Raw genomic sequence first — 19,386 nt, forward strand, 5'->3', positions numbered from 1 at the left:
AAGCAACAGTAGACTACTGTGTTTGAAAATGGAATCTCCAGCAGGAAAAAGAAAAGCGTTGACTTTAGAGCAGCGTGTCGCTGCCTTGAAAAAACTAGATAGCGGCCAATCATGCCGAGATGTGGCGAAGGAGATGGGATGTGGTAAAACACAGATCGCGAGGATCAAATCGGAAAAAGAAGACGTGATGATCTCTCTCTCTTTGTAAGCAATCGTTCGAAGGACACAATAGTTAACACAGCTAAATTTTTGTTCCATGCATTTATGCTGAGACTAGAAAAACTGAATGAAACAAGAGCTGACCCAATTTTGTCGAGACACACTGCGGAATTTCCCGTTGAATGACTGATGAAGTGGCAGCTATTTTTAGCTTTGTGACGTCCGACTTGCGTAAGTTTGAATGCACAGTGTGTGTAGGGAACGGGGTAGGTGGGGGGGGGGGGGGGGGGGGGGGGGGTTGTTGTTGTTGTTTGCTACATGTATCATTTGTTTACTCACATTTTCAGTGAGTCTCATGTTCAATCCAATAAATACATACTACAGGACTGACAAAAAGTGTCTTGTTCATTTTACGTGCTCTTTGTAAAATATTGCCCCGGCCCCTCCACCTGTGAAGAAGGGACACCTGTCTAATAGGGACACTATTACCATTCCCAAAGGGTGTCCGTTAGAGACAGGTTTTACTGTAACCGGTTTAAACTTGCCATCGCGATCAACAACTCCGATGTGTATGTCATGCATATGCATTTGATATGATACCCTTTTCTTTCGAAAATGTGCACATTGGAGCCACAATTTGCTGCCGATAGCTTGCAGTGATTGCTAAGCACGCATGGTTTCTAAACGGAAATGACCACAAGCCAAACCTGCATGACCCCAGGCAAAACTCTTTAAGCTTTGTCAGCGGTCACTGACGTAACGAATCGTGAACTCCGTGTTAGTTTGTTAGCTTGTGTTAGTGTGTGTGTGTGATTAACTTTAGTGTGATACGGGGATAGATTTGCCACTTTTACATTTGGAGTTTTGAACATCAACAGTGTACCTGTTCTTCATGTCTGCTTTATTTTTTTAAACGTTTTTTTCTTCTGGTAATTTCTTCCCCACTAAAATTCATTTGCATCAGGAGCTGCTTGGCTTTGTTGTGATTGTTATGGTTTGAATTTTAAAAGTTCAGCTTTTTTGTTTCCACAGGTATACATGGAGAAGCGGGAGTAAAACGGATGAAAGTAAGGTTTGAAACGTTTCTTTGGATATTATATTACAAAAACTTAAGTGTTGTGTTTCTGATTTCATTCTGTGAATTTCGGAGTAGAGTTTTATTTTCAGATTTCTATTAAGGTTGCTAGAGTTGATGCCTCTTTTGATTTTTATTCCTTTAACTAATGACTTTGCACTTTTTTTACTTCTTTTTTTTCTCCCCCAGGACCAGCTGGGATGTAGTGTCACTGTTGTACGTGTATGAGAGAGTAGTGAAATTCATTATTTGTCTAGATATCTGTATCAAATGAATGAGTCAAAAAGCTGCAACTTGCTGACCGGAACATGACAACTAATATATATATGCACAGTTAATAAATACCAGACTTTGTTGCCCACAGCTGCAGAGTGCCAAGGACGCGGTCAAGACAGTGCTGGATCACATGACCAACCCCAAGACATCCACACACCTGACTCTGCCTAAAGGTGAGACATCACAGTGAGAATGACACATGAAGCAGGTCAAGGTGTGGGACAACACGCGCACATTCTTGTCAAGGGTGCATGTGACTGCCCGTGCTGTGAATAAAGTCGGCTACAAGTACAATTTGCAAAAGCTCTGTAGCGATCTGCAATATGTATGGTTACCTCCCCTTGTTGGTTTGCCCACAAACAAGATACCTCTGAGACACTATGAATCCTAAAGCTCCTGGAAATCAGCCTTCTGTCTGAGTGAGTGTATTTTCTCCTACAGTAAAACCTCCCATTAGTAACTTTTAAATTTCCAGAAAAATCAGTCTAAAAATGGAGTGGCGTTTATTGAGAATCAATCATTTTGGACAGCATCTGCCCCCCCCGTTCTCCCCAACACACCCACCCCCAACACAGGAATGCCCTAAGCGCCTAGTACAGGTAGAAATGGTCAAAGTAGAACCGTCAGGGGTAATAGTCAGTTATCTACTGCCTGACACAGTTGAATTATCATTCTGTGATCTGTCCTTTTTGTGAAGGTCAAGTGAAAAATTTTGTTTGTTTGTTTGCTTAACGTCCAGCCGACCACGAAGGGCCATATCAGGGCGGTGCTGCTTTGACATAATTATAACGTGCGCCACACACAAGACAGAAGTCGCAGCACAGGCTTCATGTCTCACCCAGTCACATTATTCTGACACCGGACCAACCAGTCCTAGCACTAACCCCATAATGCCAGACGCCAGGCGGAGCAGCCACTAGATTGCCAATTTTAAAGTCTTAGATATGACCCGGCCGGGGTTCGAACCCACGACCTCCCGATCACAGGGCGGACGCCTTACCACTTGGCCAACCGTGCCGGTGTCAAGTGAAAAGACATGAAGGGTTAACAAACAAATTGGTGAGGATTGTTGTTGTGATGTATAGTTTATTGACTGAGTTGACAAATTGTTGTACTGTTGTTCAGGTGAGAGTGTTGCCCTGATGGTGAACAACCTGGGAGGGACCTCTGTGCTGGAGCTGAACATCGTGGCTCACGAAGCCGTCACCTATCTGGGTGAGTCAGTCCACTCAACACTGGTATTGCCCGGTGTCAAGTACCTGTCACAGTGCTAAATGTGTCGATGAAGACAGTACCAATCGGGTCAATGGAGTATCATACATCGATTCTGTGCACTAGTGAATTTTAGCCTGAACTAGTGAATTCTAGTCTGAACTAGTGAATTCTAGTCTGAATTTGTGAATTCTAGTCTGAACTAGTGAATTCTAGTCTGAACTAGTGAATTCTAGTCTGAACTAGTGAATTCTAGTCTGAACTGTAAGGGAGCCTGAACTAGTGAATTCTAGTCTGAACTAGTGAATTCTAGTCTGAACTTGTGAATTCTAGTCTGAACTAGTGAATTCTAGTCTGAACTGTAAGGGAGAGGGATGTGCCTATTATTTAGTTATAATTGTGAGAGTGTAGCCTGCCTGCCTTTAAGTATGTATGTAACGTAAGAATGTTGGGAAGACGGCATTAAGATTGAAGCGAAGCATCAAGTTGTTACATAGAGAATACTACATGGCTTGCTGTGTCGTACCAGATTTACACGAGTTGTTTTTTTAAATATTGAACTGCGAGCGAAAGCGAGCTGTTCACTATTTGAAAAAGCCACGAGTGTAAATCTGGTACGACACAGCAAGCCATACATGTAGTATTCTGTTTATCCCACATACTGTACTTACGTGTATTTCACTGAAAATGTCTTGCAGTCGAGGCAGCTAAATTGAAGACGCTTGTTTTGGAACCTGTGACGTGTTAAGTTCTAAAGATTCATCGAGGGTAATTAGCGAGCGCAATTTTTGACTCACATGCGAAGCAAAAGTGAGTCCGTCCGTCCGGAAAACTTTAACGTTGGATATTTCTTGGACACTATTCAGTCTATCAGTACCAAATTTGGCAAGATGGTGTATGATGACAAGGCCCCAAAAAACATACATAGCATCTTGACCTTGCTTCAAGGTCAAGGTCGCAGGGGCCATAAATGTTGCCTAAAAAACAGCTATTTTTCACATTTTTCACATTTTCTCTGAAGTTTTTGAGATTCAATACCTCACTTATATAAGATATATAGGGCAAAGTAAGCCCCATCTTTTGATACCAGTTTGGTTTACCTTGCTTCAAGGTCAAGGTCACAGGAGCTCTTCAAAGTTGGATTGTATACATATTTTGAAGTGACCTTGACCCTGAACTATGGAAGATAACTGTTTCAAACTTAAAAATTATGTGGGGCACATGTTATGCTTTCATCATGAGACACATTTGGTCACATATGATCAAGGTCAAGGTCACTTTGACCCTTATGAAATGTGACCAAAATAATGTAGTGAACCACTAAAAGTGACCATATCTCACGGTAGAAAGAGCCAATAAGCACCATTGTACTTCCTATGTCTTGAATTAACAGCTTTGTGTTTTGGTAGGAAAAATGTGTAAAGCATGTGAGTCGTATGGGCTTTGCCCTTCTTGTTGTTTCTATAATGATGTTTGTCTCAGTGACTTTGGCATCATAAGCAGTGGAAAAACAGGTCCCTGCCAGACTTGCTTGACATGACCTCATTTACATGATACAGTAGTACCTGCCATATCCGGTCACCCATTAGTCATTGCAAAGGTGACCGCAAATATCAGGTGGCCGTTCATTACAGGCCCCCTCCTCCTCCAAAAAAACCCAAAAAACACGATCAAGTTTTCATGAAGAAAAGAAAGCGATCATCCACGAGCCGCCGATTCATTGTCTCTGTTAGTTTTGCTTTCGTTTATACATCTTAATTATTTGCGTGTTTAACTCGATCGTCCTGGCTAAGCTATTGTTTCGTATGTTTCTATGTGTGTTGTTTGGATTATTATATATGTATTTGAGTGTCAGATAAACAAGTGTTTCAAACTCACATCAGCTGTGATCGATCCGGAAGTGACTGCCGTAAATGTACATGTATGCGCATGTCTGTATTTACAGTTTGCGCATGCGTAAGTATTCATGTCGTCTGCTCGTGCTGTGCCGTCTGTGCACACAACACACACACACACACACACACACACACCACAGGCGCTCGCCCGCGAAAGTGACAAGTGGCCGTTAAGTGGCCGCTCCTGTCGAGTAAGAGGGGCACCTTAGGGCAAAAATCAGTGACCGTTGACCGCGTCAGACAGGTTAACGGCCATTAAGAGTCAATTATAGAAGGAAAACTCATTAGTCATGGGAAAGCTGGCCGCTCCGGGTAGGTTCACGCCCACGAAAGGGCCGGAAATGGAAGGGACTACTGTATACACACGTGTGATTTGAACGATTTTTATCTCACGGGTGTCTCTCTCACGTATGTAGGATAAATACAGTAGTACTCCCCCTTAACGACCCCCCTGTTTACGACCACCCACTTTTTACGACTGATTTTTCTACCACGGATGCCTTCTACTATATAATGAACCCCCAGTGAACGACTCACCCCAAAACGCGACTTATGACCAAGCTTTTGGGGATGAATTATGACTTTCGCGCATTTTCAGTCGAGCAGACGAAAACACAACATGGCGGCTCTCGTGCAACTACCGCGAGAAAAAAAAACAACGAAATCTTGCGTGCGCGAGATCCTAATACATCCGGTTTTCCTCTGTACGCTATCTTGTCACGACGACTTGTTGACAAACGAGATTCGCGAAAGAAAGAGAAAAGCACCGACTCTTGAGTAGAGTAGAGAACTAATAAAGTAATCGCTAATCGAGCGAAATGGCAATCCGCGGCGACTTTCTTAGGAGTCGGGAAGACCCAAATCCTGTGTATCGTCAGTGATAAGTACTCGGTGTTATCGAGATGGCGAGAAGGATAGTGAAGCGAAAGTACGCAGAGAGGTGCCTGTACGAAAACCTCAACGATCGTGTATGGGACAAGTTTGGTGATGCAAGGCGAAGAGACATTCATGTGAGCGGAAAGATGATTCGGGAGAAAAGTCGTTTGCTTTCTATCGAGTTAGGACATTCGGATTTTACTGGTTGCGCCACAATGTCAAATGTGCTTCACTCAGCGGGGAGCAAGCATTACGCCATGAATAAATTTTCTTTGAAATTTGAGTTAAAGTTGTTCTGCTGTAATGTGTTTGGGTGTGTGTGTGTGTGTGTGTTGATATGACAATAAACTGCAACTGTGTGTTTGTGTGTAAACATGACAGTACATAACAGTACGTACACTGCAACCAAATTCATGACCGCCCGGGCCAAAAACTCAAACCCCCATTTTAAGACCCCCCTTTTTACGACCTAATTTTCAAGGTTTTTCCAAAGTCGTAAACAGGGGGTTCTACTGTATACAGATGTCATCTTTCAAGCACTTTTGTTCATATTTTTTCAAAATATGTGTAATTTAATGCATTGTTTTACGTAAAGAGACAGCTGATTTTCAACAAGGGGATGGCAAATGAAGAAATATGCTTTTCATGCCATAGCCTTAGTTAAGTTTCCTTTCTGATGACTCCTTCTATGTGTGTGCAGAAAGCATGGGAGTGAGTGTGGACCGCATGTACTGTGGGATTTTCATGACATCACTGGAAATGGCCGGCATCTCTCTTACCGTGCTGCGACTGGATGACACTCTAAAGGCGTGCCTGGGTAAGTCGGGTAGTGGTCAGTAATACCTCACCTCGTATACGACAACTTGTACTCTAAGGTTACCCTGCTTTTGCTTCTTGTTATTTTGTGCATTAGGCTTGGCTGCATTAGGTTGTTGTTTTTAACATTATGGCCCAGTCAACTTGCATTATCTTTTTATTTCATTTGCACAAGACTTTGCCATCTTAAGATTTGTATATTTATTGCATAGTTTTACTGTTAACAATGTTTATATTATAGTTATCCTGACAAACCTCCCACCATCTGTGACCTAACTGCAGAAAGAAAAGAAACCGTGTGCGTTCCTACCCTTTACCCTCCTGATATGGATATTTGAACTGCTGATTAAATTACATATTCTTACTTCAATTCTCATAAATGCATTGACTTCAGTCTCACATGCTGGATGTCGAAAAACCACTCAAATTACCTGCCCTTAGAAGGGTGGTAACCAAGCTAAAAAGAGACGCCATAGCCGTTGCTATGCACTGACCTTGCTCGGTTACCCATAACACCCTGCACACCACGTGAGCGCCAGCATCCGGAATAATCATTCTCGACTTTTGACAGCACACGGTGGACGTGTCGATTTTTGTCACTCACTTTTGGCCTTCGCATGCCGGCTTGTCTGTGAGACTAGCTGTTTCTTGTGGGTCTACCTGTCCATCTACCTTTTGGTGAGATCTTTCTGTTTTTGTTTGGTTGATAGCTTTTTGTTTTGAATGGGCACGCAGAATTTTTCATTCTGGGTGACTGTTTTTCGCCGGTGTTAAAATGGCCGACAACAAAGCTAAACTTAGCGCGAGACTGGAAGGAGACAAGGCTCTTAGCCCGGTTAAGAAAGCTAAACCTAAGAGTAAACCTAAGAACATGGATTTGCCTATCATGCGGGTCCAAGATCCGTCGAATAGCACTTCTTTTGATGTTCCTATCCCTCCAAGGGTGGTTTCAGGTCCTTCTCAGCTCGCTTCCCCTGATGGGGTTAATCAGCCTGGGCCTTCAGCCTTAGGCTCCTTAAAGACTGAATTGTTTGAATTTATTTCGCAGCAGTTCGCGTCCCGTTCTGGGGTCCCTCCTCTGCCACCGGCAGTAGGGGATCCTTCCTCCCTAGCTCGGCTGGGGTTGTCGTCGTCTGCGACTTCAACTGATGGTGGGGGTGGCCGCGCGGCCATTCCTTTTTCGCACTGGCCTTGTGCACCTGATCTGTTCGGTTCAACCCTCTTTGCCTCTGGTAGTGCGGTGGTTGCTCTGGAACACTCTCTCCGTAAGGAGACGGGGTCTGCCCCCTGTCTGTCTCTTCCCGCTCACCTTGCTTTTAGCACAGCTGAGTCGGGAAGTCAGCCCTCTTACCGTTTGGGAGAGGGAGAGGGGGGGCATGGTAAGTCACAGCCTGGGCTTGTTCCCACTCTGCCTCATTGGGGGCAGGGGGCTGTATCAGCGGCCCACCCTTTCCCGCCCTCGGGGCGGGATTGGGTGGGGGCTGGGGTAGCGACCCACTCTTTCCCGCCCTACTGGCAGGATCGGGTGGGCGCTGTCGGACTGGCGTCTCAGTCTGTACCGCTATTGTCCTCTGCTAGCAGCCGCCCCCCTCCCCAGTTGGGGTGGGGGGGTGATGGAGCTACAGGACTACAGCAAGTTGACAGGTGGGGGCGGCCATTTACGGTCACGTCTCACACTCCGTCTTACCGCTCTCAGGGGTCGTTTGCTGCAGCGACGGGCCACCTCCCTCCTCACGCGGGGTGCGGGGTAGCTCAAGCTGGCCAGACCGGTTTTGTCGGCTGGGGCCAGGCTCCCGCACAGCAGTCGGGGAACAATGGGCCTGACGTGGCTTTGTTCGGCGCCTCCCTCCTTCTCGGCAGGGCGCTGTGACGGCTGTCTACTCTTCTTCGCCTTTGGGGCAAGGGGATGGTGGTGGTTGGCAAGCGGGGTCGGAGCATGCTTTTGATTCTCCTGTCTCCCCTCCTTTGTGTGGTGACACATTGGATGGTGGGGACTCGGATTCTTCTGTGGAAGAAGAGGAGTTTGTAGCCTTGCATATTGGGTTTAGACAAGCTATGAGGAGAGCGGCTTCAGTGGCAGCGAATTATTTCCCGGAGGGGATGGTGGATTCAGGCCAAGGTGTCGCTTTCCCCCCTTCTGCTGCGGACGATTTTCCGCCCTCGCGGGATGAATCACAATCGTTTCACAAAATCTCCAGCCGTAGCTTATCACATGTCGCAACTGTTGGCTCGGCCGGCTCCTCAGGGGAGCGGTCTTTTGCCTACTCCCTTTCCTTTGTTGCATATGCATGGTCCAGCGCCTCCTTCTGCTAGCCCATGGCTGGCTTTGAGCGCACAGTCCACTTCTTTTTCTCCGTTAGTGCAGAAAAAGTTGGACTGGAGTGTGAAGTCTAGGAACTTTGTTCAGACTTTTGCTTTGCCAAGGGCGACATTTCCGATTCCGCCTGAGATGGTTGCTTTGTTGCCAAAACAACCCTCTGCAAAGGAGAGAGTTTCGTTCTCGGATTCTTCTCTCTCCTCACTTGAGGAGATGGGTAGGCTTGATCTTGAGTTGGCTTCTATGGCTGAGACTTTGCTTCGGGCTCTCACACGAACGGTTGCAGCTTCTTTGGAGCCTTTTAGGCTCAGAGAGGATGCCTCAGCCAGTGACATCTCCACACTGCTTGCTGCTCTAGGGATAGTGAACTCTGAGAGGATGAGCATGTCAGCAAAGCTGTATGCTCATGCTGTCTTTTCCCGGCGTGATCTGCTTCTCAGTTTCTCACACCAGTCTACGGTGGACTCGCTTCGTTCCTCTCCTTTCGTTGAGGGCTCTCTTCTTGGGAGAGTGGCCCTTGACGCAAGGCAGCAGGAAGTTCAGGAGGCTAAAGACAGACATCTTGTGGGATTTTCTCGATCTTTCATTGCTGAACAAGTTCCTTTGAAAGATCAAGTTTCGAATGGAAACCCCGGCTTCGGTCAGGGAGGCTCTTCGTCGGGGAGATTGGGTGACCTCGGTGGATTTAACGGATGCTTACTTTCACATCCTTATGCATCAAGCAGACAGGAAGTGGCTCGGTTTCCGCTGGGGTATTCGGATTTTTCAGTTCAGGGCTCTGCCCTTTGGACTTTCTCTGGCGCCATGGGTGTTTATGATGGTGATCAGACAGTTGTCCGCTCTGATCAGGCAGAGAGGAATACGGTTGAGGACGTACCTCGACGACTGGTTGATCTTGAATCAAGAGTCAATCAGCGTGCCGTTTGCACACACAGGTTGTGTTGGACCAGGCTTTGGTCCTGGGGTTCTCAGTGAATCAAGCAAAGTCGGAGTTAACTCCTTCGCAAAGGTTTGTTTACCTTGGAATGGCGTTCGACACCGTCTCTTGGACGGTTCGTCCTACGCAGAAGAGAATTCAGAGACTTCACGCTCTTATCTCGGCTGTGTTGAGCAGACAGCAGGCGTCTGTGAGGGTGCTTGCCTCGATTCTAGGTCAGATGGAATCGATGGCGACGTTGGTTCCCTTAGGAAGAGTGTACAAGAGGCCTTTTCAGGCTGCTCTCAGGTCTCTTTGGGATCCGGCCTCTCAGGATTGGGACAAGAGTGTCCCCGTCCAGGGATGGCTCAGTCACACGACGCGTCAGTGGCTGGATTTGGATTGGATCTCTCAGGGGGTTCCCATTGCGCTGTCCCCTCCGGACTTAGACCTCTTTACAGATGTGTCTATGGCCGGATGGGCAGCTCATATCGGTGGTCACACGGTCTCGGGTTTGTGGCCTCAGTCGCAGCTCCTTTGGCATATCAATCGCCTGGAGTTGGAGGCAGTAGCCCTCAGTCTGCGCGCCTTTCTCCCTCTGGTGGTGGGCAGGCATGTCAGGTTGCATACCCACAACACCACTGTGGCTGCCTATGTCAACAAACAGGGAGGAGCTCGGTCTTTTTCCCTGTCAGACAGAGCCTGCGAGATTCTGATCTGGTGCCACTCGCATAGTCTCCACGAAATATCTCCCGGGCAGGCTCAAGGCACTGGCGGACTCGCTCAGCAGGTCCTCTCAGGTGTTGCACACGGAGTGGACCATCACACACAGGGCTCTCCAGCGCCTGTGGGCTCAGGTGGAAAAGCCTAAGATCGATCTGTTTGCAACCAGGTTCTCCAAGAGGCTTCCGATTTTTGTGTCCCCCTTTCCGGACACGGAGGCTTGGCAAAGCAATGCAATGGAGTTCTCGTGGGTAGGCCTTCAGACCTACGCGTTCCCCCCCTTTGCTCTGCTCAGCAGAGTGGTGCGGAAAGCCGAGCTGGAATGTCCAGATCTTCTGCTGGTAGCCCCCATGTGGCCTTCGCAGCATTGGTTTCCAGATCTGCTGCTTCTGGCCAAAGGTCCTCCGATTCCTCTAAACCTGGTGCAGGGAGAGCTCGTTCAGCCAAGAACAGGCCTTCTGCACAACGCCCCGCAGGCCCTTTGCCTACACGGCTGGAGGTTGTGAGGACGGAGCTATGTAAATCTGGCGCTTCGGATTTGACACTGGATTTAGTCCATCAAGCGCATGATAGGTCTTCCACTTCCTCGGTCTATGCCTCGCATTGGTCTGCCTGGGCCAAGTGGTGTAGAGAGTCTGGGGTCAACGCCTTGGCTCCTCGCTCTCTCCAGATTGCGAATCACCTCTCTTTCTTGTCTGCACAGGGCAGCTCGGCCTCTTCTTTGAGAGTCAGGCGGTCAGCGATATCTGCTACTTTGAGGCAGATAGGCAGATCTATGAATGTCAATGGGGTGATCGCTAGTGTGATTGAAGGGGCCGCTCTCCAAGAGGTGAAGAGACGGACCCCTGTCCCTGCTTGGGACTTGTTTTTGGTTTTGGATTTCTTGCGTTCTTCGGCATTTGAGCTTGCTGAATTTAACGCGCAAGACTTTGTTCCTTCTTCTCCTAGCCACAGCTCGTAGGGGCAGTGAAATTCATGCCCTTTCGGGGTTGCCAGAGAATATCGCGTTTGAGCGTGATGGTTCGGTGTCACTGCATTTTCGGCCTGGCTTCCTGGCTAAAAATCAGAAGCCAGGCCAAGCTCCGCCGGTGATTCAAGTCCCCCCTCTTGGGACTATTCTTGCCCCGGGTGATCCTGATTTAGCCAACTGCCCAGTTAGAGCCTTGAGATCCTACCTCTCTCGCACTCAGTCGATTAGAGCTAAAAGTCAGAAACTCTTGTTTATATCTCTGAACACAAAGCGTGATAAAAATATTTCAAAATTGACACTCACAAGATGGGTTGCGACTCTCATTCGGCAAGCATATGAGTGGTAGCTCACTCAAGAAGGGGGGGGGGGGGGGGGGGGGAGGGCGCTCAGTCCTTCCTCTGTCCTCGGCTCGGGTCCATGAGTCCAGAGCGTGGGCTTCCTCTAGCGCCGTTTTGCGTTCTGGTCGCCTAGGCGAAGTTTTGCAAACGGCCTACTGGAGATCAGATGATGTGTTCATCAGTTTTTATCTTCGGGATATCTCCTGCACTCGGCTTGACGGCTCCAGTTCGTTGCCGGCCTTGGTCGCTGCAGGGCAGGTTCTTTCAAGGACATAAGTAAGTTCCCTCCACCTTTAGGAGGAATCTGCATTTATGAGAATTGGAGTAAGAATATGTAATTTAATGGAAAATTTCTAAGTAAATTTTCATTTGATTAATATACTTACCCAATTCTCATAGTTAATACCCTCCCATCCATCCCCGCTACTTTATATCCTTGGGGTGTTTGAGTAGTCTCGAATGATTATTCCGGATGCTGGCGCTCACGTGGTGCGCAGGGTGTTATGGGTAACCGAGCAAGGTCAGTGCATAGCAACGGCTATGGCGTCTCTTTTTAGCTTGGTTACCACCCTTCTAAGGGCAGGTAATTTGAGTGGTTTTTCGACATCTAGCATGTGAGACTGAAGTCAATGCATTTATGAGAATTGGGTAAGTATATTAATGAAATGAAAATTTACTTAGAAATTTTCCAGTTTGAGATAAAAAAAAATGCAGTTACTTTTCTTTCGGGGATAAAGGGTGGTGCCAGTGAAATGTCCGCAGTTTTCTGCTGTGTTTCAATCCCTGCTTTAACTCCCTGCTACATTCTTTCTCTATTTTATGTTGAGATGCACCGACCTCTGCCCCTGGCTGGCAGCATCCACTGCTTTAACTCCCTGCTACACTCTTTCTCTATTTTATGTTGAGATGCACCGACCTCTGCCCCTGGCTGGCAGCATCCACTGCTTTAACTCCCTGCTACACTCTTTCTCTATTTTATGTTGAGATGCACCGACCTCTGCCCCTGGCTGGCAGCATCCACTGCTTTAACTCCCTGCTACACTCTTTCTCTATTTTATGTTGAGATGCACCAACCTCTGCCCCTGGCTGGCAGCATCCACTGCTTTAACTCCCTGCTACATTCTTTCTCTATTTTATGTTGAGATGCACCGACCTCTGCCCCTGGCTGGCAGCATCCACTGCTTTAACTCCCTGTTACATTCTATCTCTATTTTATGTTGAGATGCACCAACCTCTGCCCCTGGCTGGCAGCATCCACTGCTTTAACTCCCTGCTACATTCTTTCTCTATTTTATGTTCAGATGCACCGACCTCTGCCCCTGGCTGGCAGCATCCACTGCTTGCTGCGGGAATCACGGACCGACGTACGCCAAAAGTGATGAAGGTCACGGACACGGGCAGACAGCAGTCGTCAGACGTTGACACTCCGAAAGGCAGCACTTTGTCTCAGGGTAAGCTTGAACAGGGACAGAGTGTGCAGATTGATTGCTCTGTGAAAGTTGTATCAGCTACTGTTGTTTCAAGACTGATGTTTGCACATTGCATGACATTCTTCTCATTTCTTTTGATTGGAGTTTTTTAGTGTCTATTGCCAAACAGTCTTGCGTAGACAATTGAAACTAGATTTGCATTGATTATCAATATGAAAGTCTTACGTTGAAAACAATATTTGCATGATTGATAAATGACAAATTCGTACATTTGCAAAGGCTTGTATGTTTTCAACCATTTTTCCCTAAATTGCATGTAGTAATCTATCAGAATGTTGGCTATTCAGGAGATGCAGACCGACTGTTCAGTGCCCTGCAGGCCATAGGTCAGAGTCTGCTGGCGGCAGAAGAACGTCTCAACAGTCTTGACCTTCAGTCAGGGGACGGAGACTGTGGCAGCACCATGGCCAGGGGAGCTAAAGGTCAGTTCACATGGCGTGTTTGTGACAGAAGAACTGTCATGTTACTTGGCTGTTGGCGTATGATGATGGCCAGGGGAGCTAAAGGTCAGTTCACATGGCGTGTTTGTGACAGAAGAACTGTCATGTTACTTGGCTGTTGGCGTATGATGATGGCAAGAGGGGCTTAAGGTTACTTTGCATACGTCAGTTGTATGCTATAGATCTGAAGCATAAGTGTGAGTCTTAAAATGGGGGAAAATATACAGAGGTTATGAACAGAAAATCTGAGAAAACCGGGTCTTAAAAGGGATGAAGTCTTAAATTGGGGGGGGGGGGGGGGGGGGGGTGTGTGTCTTAAAAGGAGTGTTTCACTGTAATTGCAAGTGTAACCATGAACACCAGCTGATAGTTGTTGCCTGTCTCACCCATTGTTCTTATTGATGTTGACTGCTTCACGCTACATGGGACTAGAGCTTTGCTGGATCATCTAGGCAATCATGACAATCCAGGCCTTTGTGTTTCAATTTCTGTGTGTTCTGTCTGTTCTGTTGTGATTAGCAAGTTTGTGTTTGTGACAAGCTGTGTCTGCATAACAATCTAGGTCTGCCCATTTTCTGTCCTAGCCAGAGTGCTGTGATTATTACAAGTCAAGTGTTCTGTATGTTACAGATTTGGTAGAGCAGCTGGGTAAACGAGACAGTCCAGGGCTGCCCGTCTCCTGTCCCAGTGAGTGTGCTGTGGCCCTGTCGGCCATTGCCGAGAACATCATGGGCGGTTCTTCTGGAGCTGTGAGTTGCCAGCTACAATGAAACGTTGTGCACAAAACCGCAGTTACACTTACAGAATGCTAGCCAGGCTCATGAAAAAAAATCTGTTTGTGGTGGTTTTAAGCACAACTGTTCTGCTCCAAAAACCAGAACAAGTTTCCATCCAAAATAAACTGGAGAAATTGGATTACTACCAAACCCCAAGAAAAACTTTTAATCCTACATAAAGTACATGTAGAGATATTTTTGAAATTCATTTCCTTTAAAGACATAGAAGCAGCAAAGTTTAGTGAAATGTATTAATGTTTTTCAATTTGAATCTGGATTACATTGCCTTTAGATCATGATAATGAGAACATAGTTTTTAAAACCATTTTCTTCATTGACATACATACAGGCATCAACGTTCAGGGCAACAAATGGAAAGGTTTACAATTTGTATCTGGAGTACCTTGCTCTTTGAGATCAGGATAACAGTCATAACTTCCTTATATCTTCATTTTCCCAGCTGTACAGCCTGTTCCTGACTGCAGCGGCTGTTCCCCTGCGGTCTGGTGTCGGAGCCAGCGACTGGGCCAAGGCTTTGCAGGCTGGCATTACTGCTGTCATGAGGTGTGTTTCTTACCTGTGCTGTGAAATATAATTCAGTGTGCTTCTAAAAGTTGCCAATAAGTGACAGCGTGTGCCATAAAATGTTCAACTCTATGCCACAACAATTGTTGGTGTCTGTAAACAAACATGTTGTGTGACGGAGGTGATTTCAATAGCTTGCTGAGAAAACTTAAGTATCCTTTTTGTTTTAACGTGCATGTTGCTTTTCTTTTCAGGTACGGGGGAGCTGAGCCAGGCCACAGAACAATGGTGAGGACACACTGCTTGACATGTGGAGAGACTGCATGCTTGACATGTGGAGAGACTGCATGCTTGACATGTGGAGAGACTGCTTGACATGTGGAGAGACTGCATGCTTGACATGTGGAGAGACTGCATGCTTGACATGTGGAGAGACTGCATGCTTGACATGTGGAGAGACTGCATGCTTGACATGTGGAGAGACTGCATGCTTGACATGTGGAGAGACTGCATGCTTGACATGTGGAGAGACTGCATGCTTGACATGTGGAGAGACTGCATGCTTGACATGTGGAGAGACTGCATGCTTGACATGTGGAGAGACTGCATGCTTGACATGTGGAGAGACTGCATGCTTGACATGTGGAGAGACTGCATGCTTGACATGTGGAGAGACTGCATGCTTGACATGTGGAGAGACTGCATGCTTGACATGTGGAGAGACTGCATGCTTGACATGTGGAGAGACTGCATGCTTGACATGTGGAGAGACTGCATGCTTGACATGTGGAGAGACTGCATGCTTGACATGTGGAGAGACTGCATGCTTGACATGTGGAGAGACTGCATGCTTGACATGTGGAGAGACTGCATGCTTGACATGTGGAGAGACTGCATGCTTGACATGTGGAGAGACTGCATGCTTGATATGTGGAGAGACTGCATGCTTGACATGTGGAGAGACTGCATGCTTGACATGTGGAGAGACTGCATGCTTGACATGTGGAGAGACTGCATGCTTGACATGTGGAGAGACTGCATGCTTGACATGTGGAGAGACTGCATGCTTGACATGTGGAGAGACTGCATGCTTGATATGTGGAGAGACTGCATGCTTGACATGTGGAGAGACTGCATGCTTGACATGTGGAGAGACTGCATGCTTGACATGTGGAGAGACTGCATGCTTGATATGTGGAGAGACTGCATGCTTGACATGTGGAGAGACTGCATGCTTGACATGTGGAGAGACTGCATGCTTGTAGGAAAGGATGGCTGTCATGGTTACGTAGAAGGAGGAACAGTGTACAATGTTTACCAGAATTCAGTTGTTACTTAAAAACACCGTGGAGATGATGAATCATGGGTGTTGGAGTTTTAACGATGATGTGTGTACTGATCAGAGGATGGTAGTGTCTGCAAGGGAATACACAGGAAAAAGAGAAGTGGTTTGAGTTCAAGTTTGTCAAGATGCCGCAGTTATTCCGCAGCCTTTTAGATGATTTCTGTTACATTTGAGAAATGTTGATGTATTGCACAGGTCACTGAAGATGATGCGTTCTGTGTTACAGTTGGACCCCCTTCATGCTGCGGCCACAACATTCAGCAAGCAGCTGTCAGCGGCAAAGCCAGTGGAGGCTTTCACTGCTGCTGTCAAAGTATGTGTCATTGTTGTGTTGCTGTCATGATGAGGATGGTAGTTGTTGTAGTTCTTTACCTGGTGCTTTCTGGACTAGAATTATGTTAGGATTTACATTAAGCCTTGGTCACACAGACCAGTCCTTGGTGACAGGGCAAAACTTGAGGATTGTCTCTTCTTCCCTCTTTTTAGTTTTTATTATTTTTTGCGGTACGTTCATGTAATTCACTGACTATTTCACTGGCAACTTTGTCTTCACACAGGCAGCAGAGACAGCAGCGGAGGCCACCACCAAGATGGCGGCTCAGGCAGGTCGCGCCAGTTACGTCAGTGCCAACCTTCTGACCCAGCCTGACCCCGGGGCTGTTGCCGTGGTGATCTGGATGAAAGCTGTCCTGGAAAAACTGGCATGATTACGTTTGACCTTGTGTTGACCTGGGGGTCATTGGTGTGATGATTCTAGTGTAAGACACTGATCATCACAATAATGTTAAGCTTCAAATCAGTCAACTCATATAAATCAGGGAAAATTGAGATGTGATTGTGTATTGAAAAAACTTTTCAGAAACTTTTTTTTTTCTTCTAATGTACAGCGTTATTAAGGGTCTGTAATTCAAGGAAAACTTCTCTCTGGTTGTTATTTAAGTATGAGTAGTGTTTGGTGAATTTGTTTATTCTTACCATATTCTTGCTTCCAGCTTTTACCAAAGAGAGTGTGTTGATTACTTTGCAGGGTGTCTGTGTGCAAACTATGAATGGAAAACGTCCATCACAAGTGCCAAAAATATATTGTTTTTATTATAATTGCTTCCATAATGTTGTGATTGAGACAAGAGAGATTGCAGCGCTAAAAAGATTTTGTTCATTTTATATTTGCTGTAAATAAAACAGAAACAGAGGAATGAAGTTAACAAATGAAAGTTTGATTGGCCTTTGATTCTGTCTACTCAATGTCGTAATCATGATTCATGGCATTAAAGGTGGTCGTCTACATTTTTGCTTTTTTTCAATAATGTTATGGTTAGATTTCGCTAAAATGTTATGTCAGATGATGAATGAACCATGGGGGAAAAAGTTATAAAAAAAAAAATATATGTAAAAAAAGATTTTATTTTTGGATAGCGTGACTCATGCTTCCAATATTTTGTTTTCTGTTTGCTGAGAACATGTGCTTTGCCTAAAAATACTGACCAATCAAATTCATGTCACTATGCTTATAGCCACGCCCAAAACAAGTGCAGCAACAGTTTGACACTGGAGCGCTGTCCATGCTTTTTTTTAAACGCACGAAATGCACGGGATTTGAGAGGAGTTTTGCGCTTGGCATTTTCCAAATAAGGATATCCTACTATGAGTACTACGCTGGAATACTACAATGAATTTTCAAACGGCTACACTGGCTTCGTCTTTCCTGATCGAAAGGGGGGTGTATTGTTGATAATTGTAGATAATAGACTCTGCATTGTAATGGTCAAATGGCGATTTCGGTATAAAAATGTAGACAAGGACCTTTAAGAATGCTTTCATGACTGACTGGGAAAAGGCAGATTTTTTTGGTATGCCTTGGGAGCCTGTTAACCTTCACCGGATCACGCGTTGGACTACACAGTCCGGACGATGTGGGTCGTACACTCCAAAGAAGGATTCAACGTAAAAAATATGGGTCGTACACGACCCACGGCATCTGAATAGGGATAAACATTTTGCCGCCTCTTTGCAGAGTATGGGTCGTACACGTCCCACGCCATCCCAATAAGGATAAACAACGTAACATTCCTTACGTAATTCCATATGGGTCGTCCACGACCCACATCATCCGGACTGTGTAGTTCAAATTACATCATCGTTTATTTGTTTGTTTACAAAGATAATCTTTAAAAAAAATGGGCGATGGAAAGGTCGTATGGTGATTAGAGATTACATGAAGTCTCAATTAAAAATTCCAAAGAGTTTCAGAAATAAAGTCGATTTTGTGAGGCTCTGGGTACGAAGTACGGTGAAGGTTAATATGAATAAAGGCAGCTGTAGCATTTTGTTATAAATTCATTGATTGTTTGTCTAATTCTATTTTTCTGACATGAAAACTACCGTACACATAATGTCATTCGTTGCTGTATTTGTGGGTGATAATATAAGATGTTTGATGGGTTGTTGACAGACCAGCTTTTTTGACGCTCCGAGGGGGAGCATATCGTCTTTTGTTTCATATTTATTGACCAAGGCCGAATGTATGACCTTTCATGAAGTAGTTTTGTTTTTTGTTTACTTTTGCCAGTTTGCCAGTTCGTTTTTGGAACTTTGCAAAGCAGTGTCGTGTCGTCTGTTTAGGTCTGAGGAAACACCAATGAAAAGAGCCGAAGAATCCCGGAGCGTTTCTATTGGGTTTGCTTTTTATTATCCTATTTTATTATTTGCTATGTATAACCTGCTTCCTGCAACTATGGTAACCGGGGATTTATTGCCTGGGGAACATGAGATTTATTTCCCAGATGCTTGTGAATGAAAACTCATGAAAATGATGACAATGTCATTGATTGCATGTGTAAGATTAACCTTGTATGTATTCATTGTGCCAGTTGTCAATTATGCTGTGATTATAGTTATGTTTACAAATAATGATTCCTGTACCTCAGTATTTCAGATTTTTCAGAGACAGTGATTTGTCTTGTGCATTTTCTATTGTTGAACATGCTGCTGCTGCTTTGCATTGTTGTTGGTGTTGGTGTTGGTGTTGTTGTTGCAAGATAAATTATGAATGATAGCAAAGTGTTGATGCAATAAATTCTGCAGGAAAATATTAATTCTGTATTTTTTTGAGTTTTTTTTACTGGAAATGTGATACATGTGAGATACATGTAAGCAGATACTTAAATTAAATTACATATTCTTACCCAACTCACATAAATAGCAATAACTTCGTTTGGTTGCTAAGACATTGAAGCA

General features: G+C 45.5%; 1 protein-coding gene across 1 annotated transcript in view; it reads left to right on the top strand.

The window, feature by feature from the left end:
• Positions 1-19,244, top strand: part of LOC138953552 (triokinase/FMN cyclase-like) — a 26,144-nt gene extending 6,900 nt beyond the window's left edge. The window contains exons 6-16 of the mRNA XM_070325396.1: positions 1,192-1,226; positions 1,599-1,683; positions 2,636-2,725; positions 6,194-6,310; positions 12,875-13,024; positions 13,351-13,485; positions 14,134-14,252; positions 14,740-14,843; positions 15,059-15,092; positions 16,376-16,462; positions 16,707-19,244. Coding sequence (XP_070181497.1) covers positions 1,192-1,226; positions 1,599-1,683; positions 2,636-2,725; positions 6,194-6,310; positions 12,875-13,024; positions 13,351-13,485; positions 14,134-14,252; positions 14,740-14,843; positions 15,059-15,092; positions 16,376-16,462; positions 16,707-16,856 — 1,106 coding nt within the window. The 3' untranslated portion in view covers positions 16,857-19,244. The remainder of the gene's footprint in view (positions 1-1,191; positions 1,227-1,598; positions 1,684-2,635; positions 2,726-6,193; positions 6,311-12,874; positions 13,025-13,350; positions 13,486-14,133; positions 14,253-14,739; positions 14,844-15,058; positions 15,093-16,375; positions 16,463-16,706) is intronic.
• The last annotated feature ends 142 nt before the right edge of the window (positions 19,245-19,386 follow it).

The sequence above is a fragment of the Littorina saxatilis genome, linkage group LG17 (assembly GCF_037325665.1).
Source record: "Littorina saxatilis isolate snail1 linkage group LG17, US_GU_Lsax_2.0, whole genome shotgun sequence".
NCBI classification, from domain to species: Eukaryota; Metazoa; Mollusca; class Gastropoda; order Littorinimorpha; family Littorinidae; genus Littorina; species Littorina saxatilis.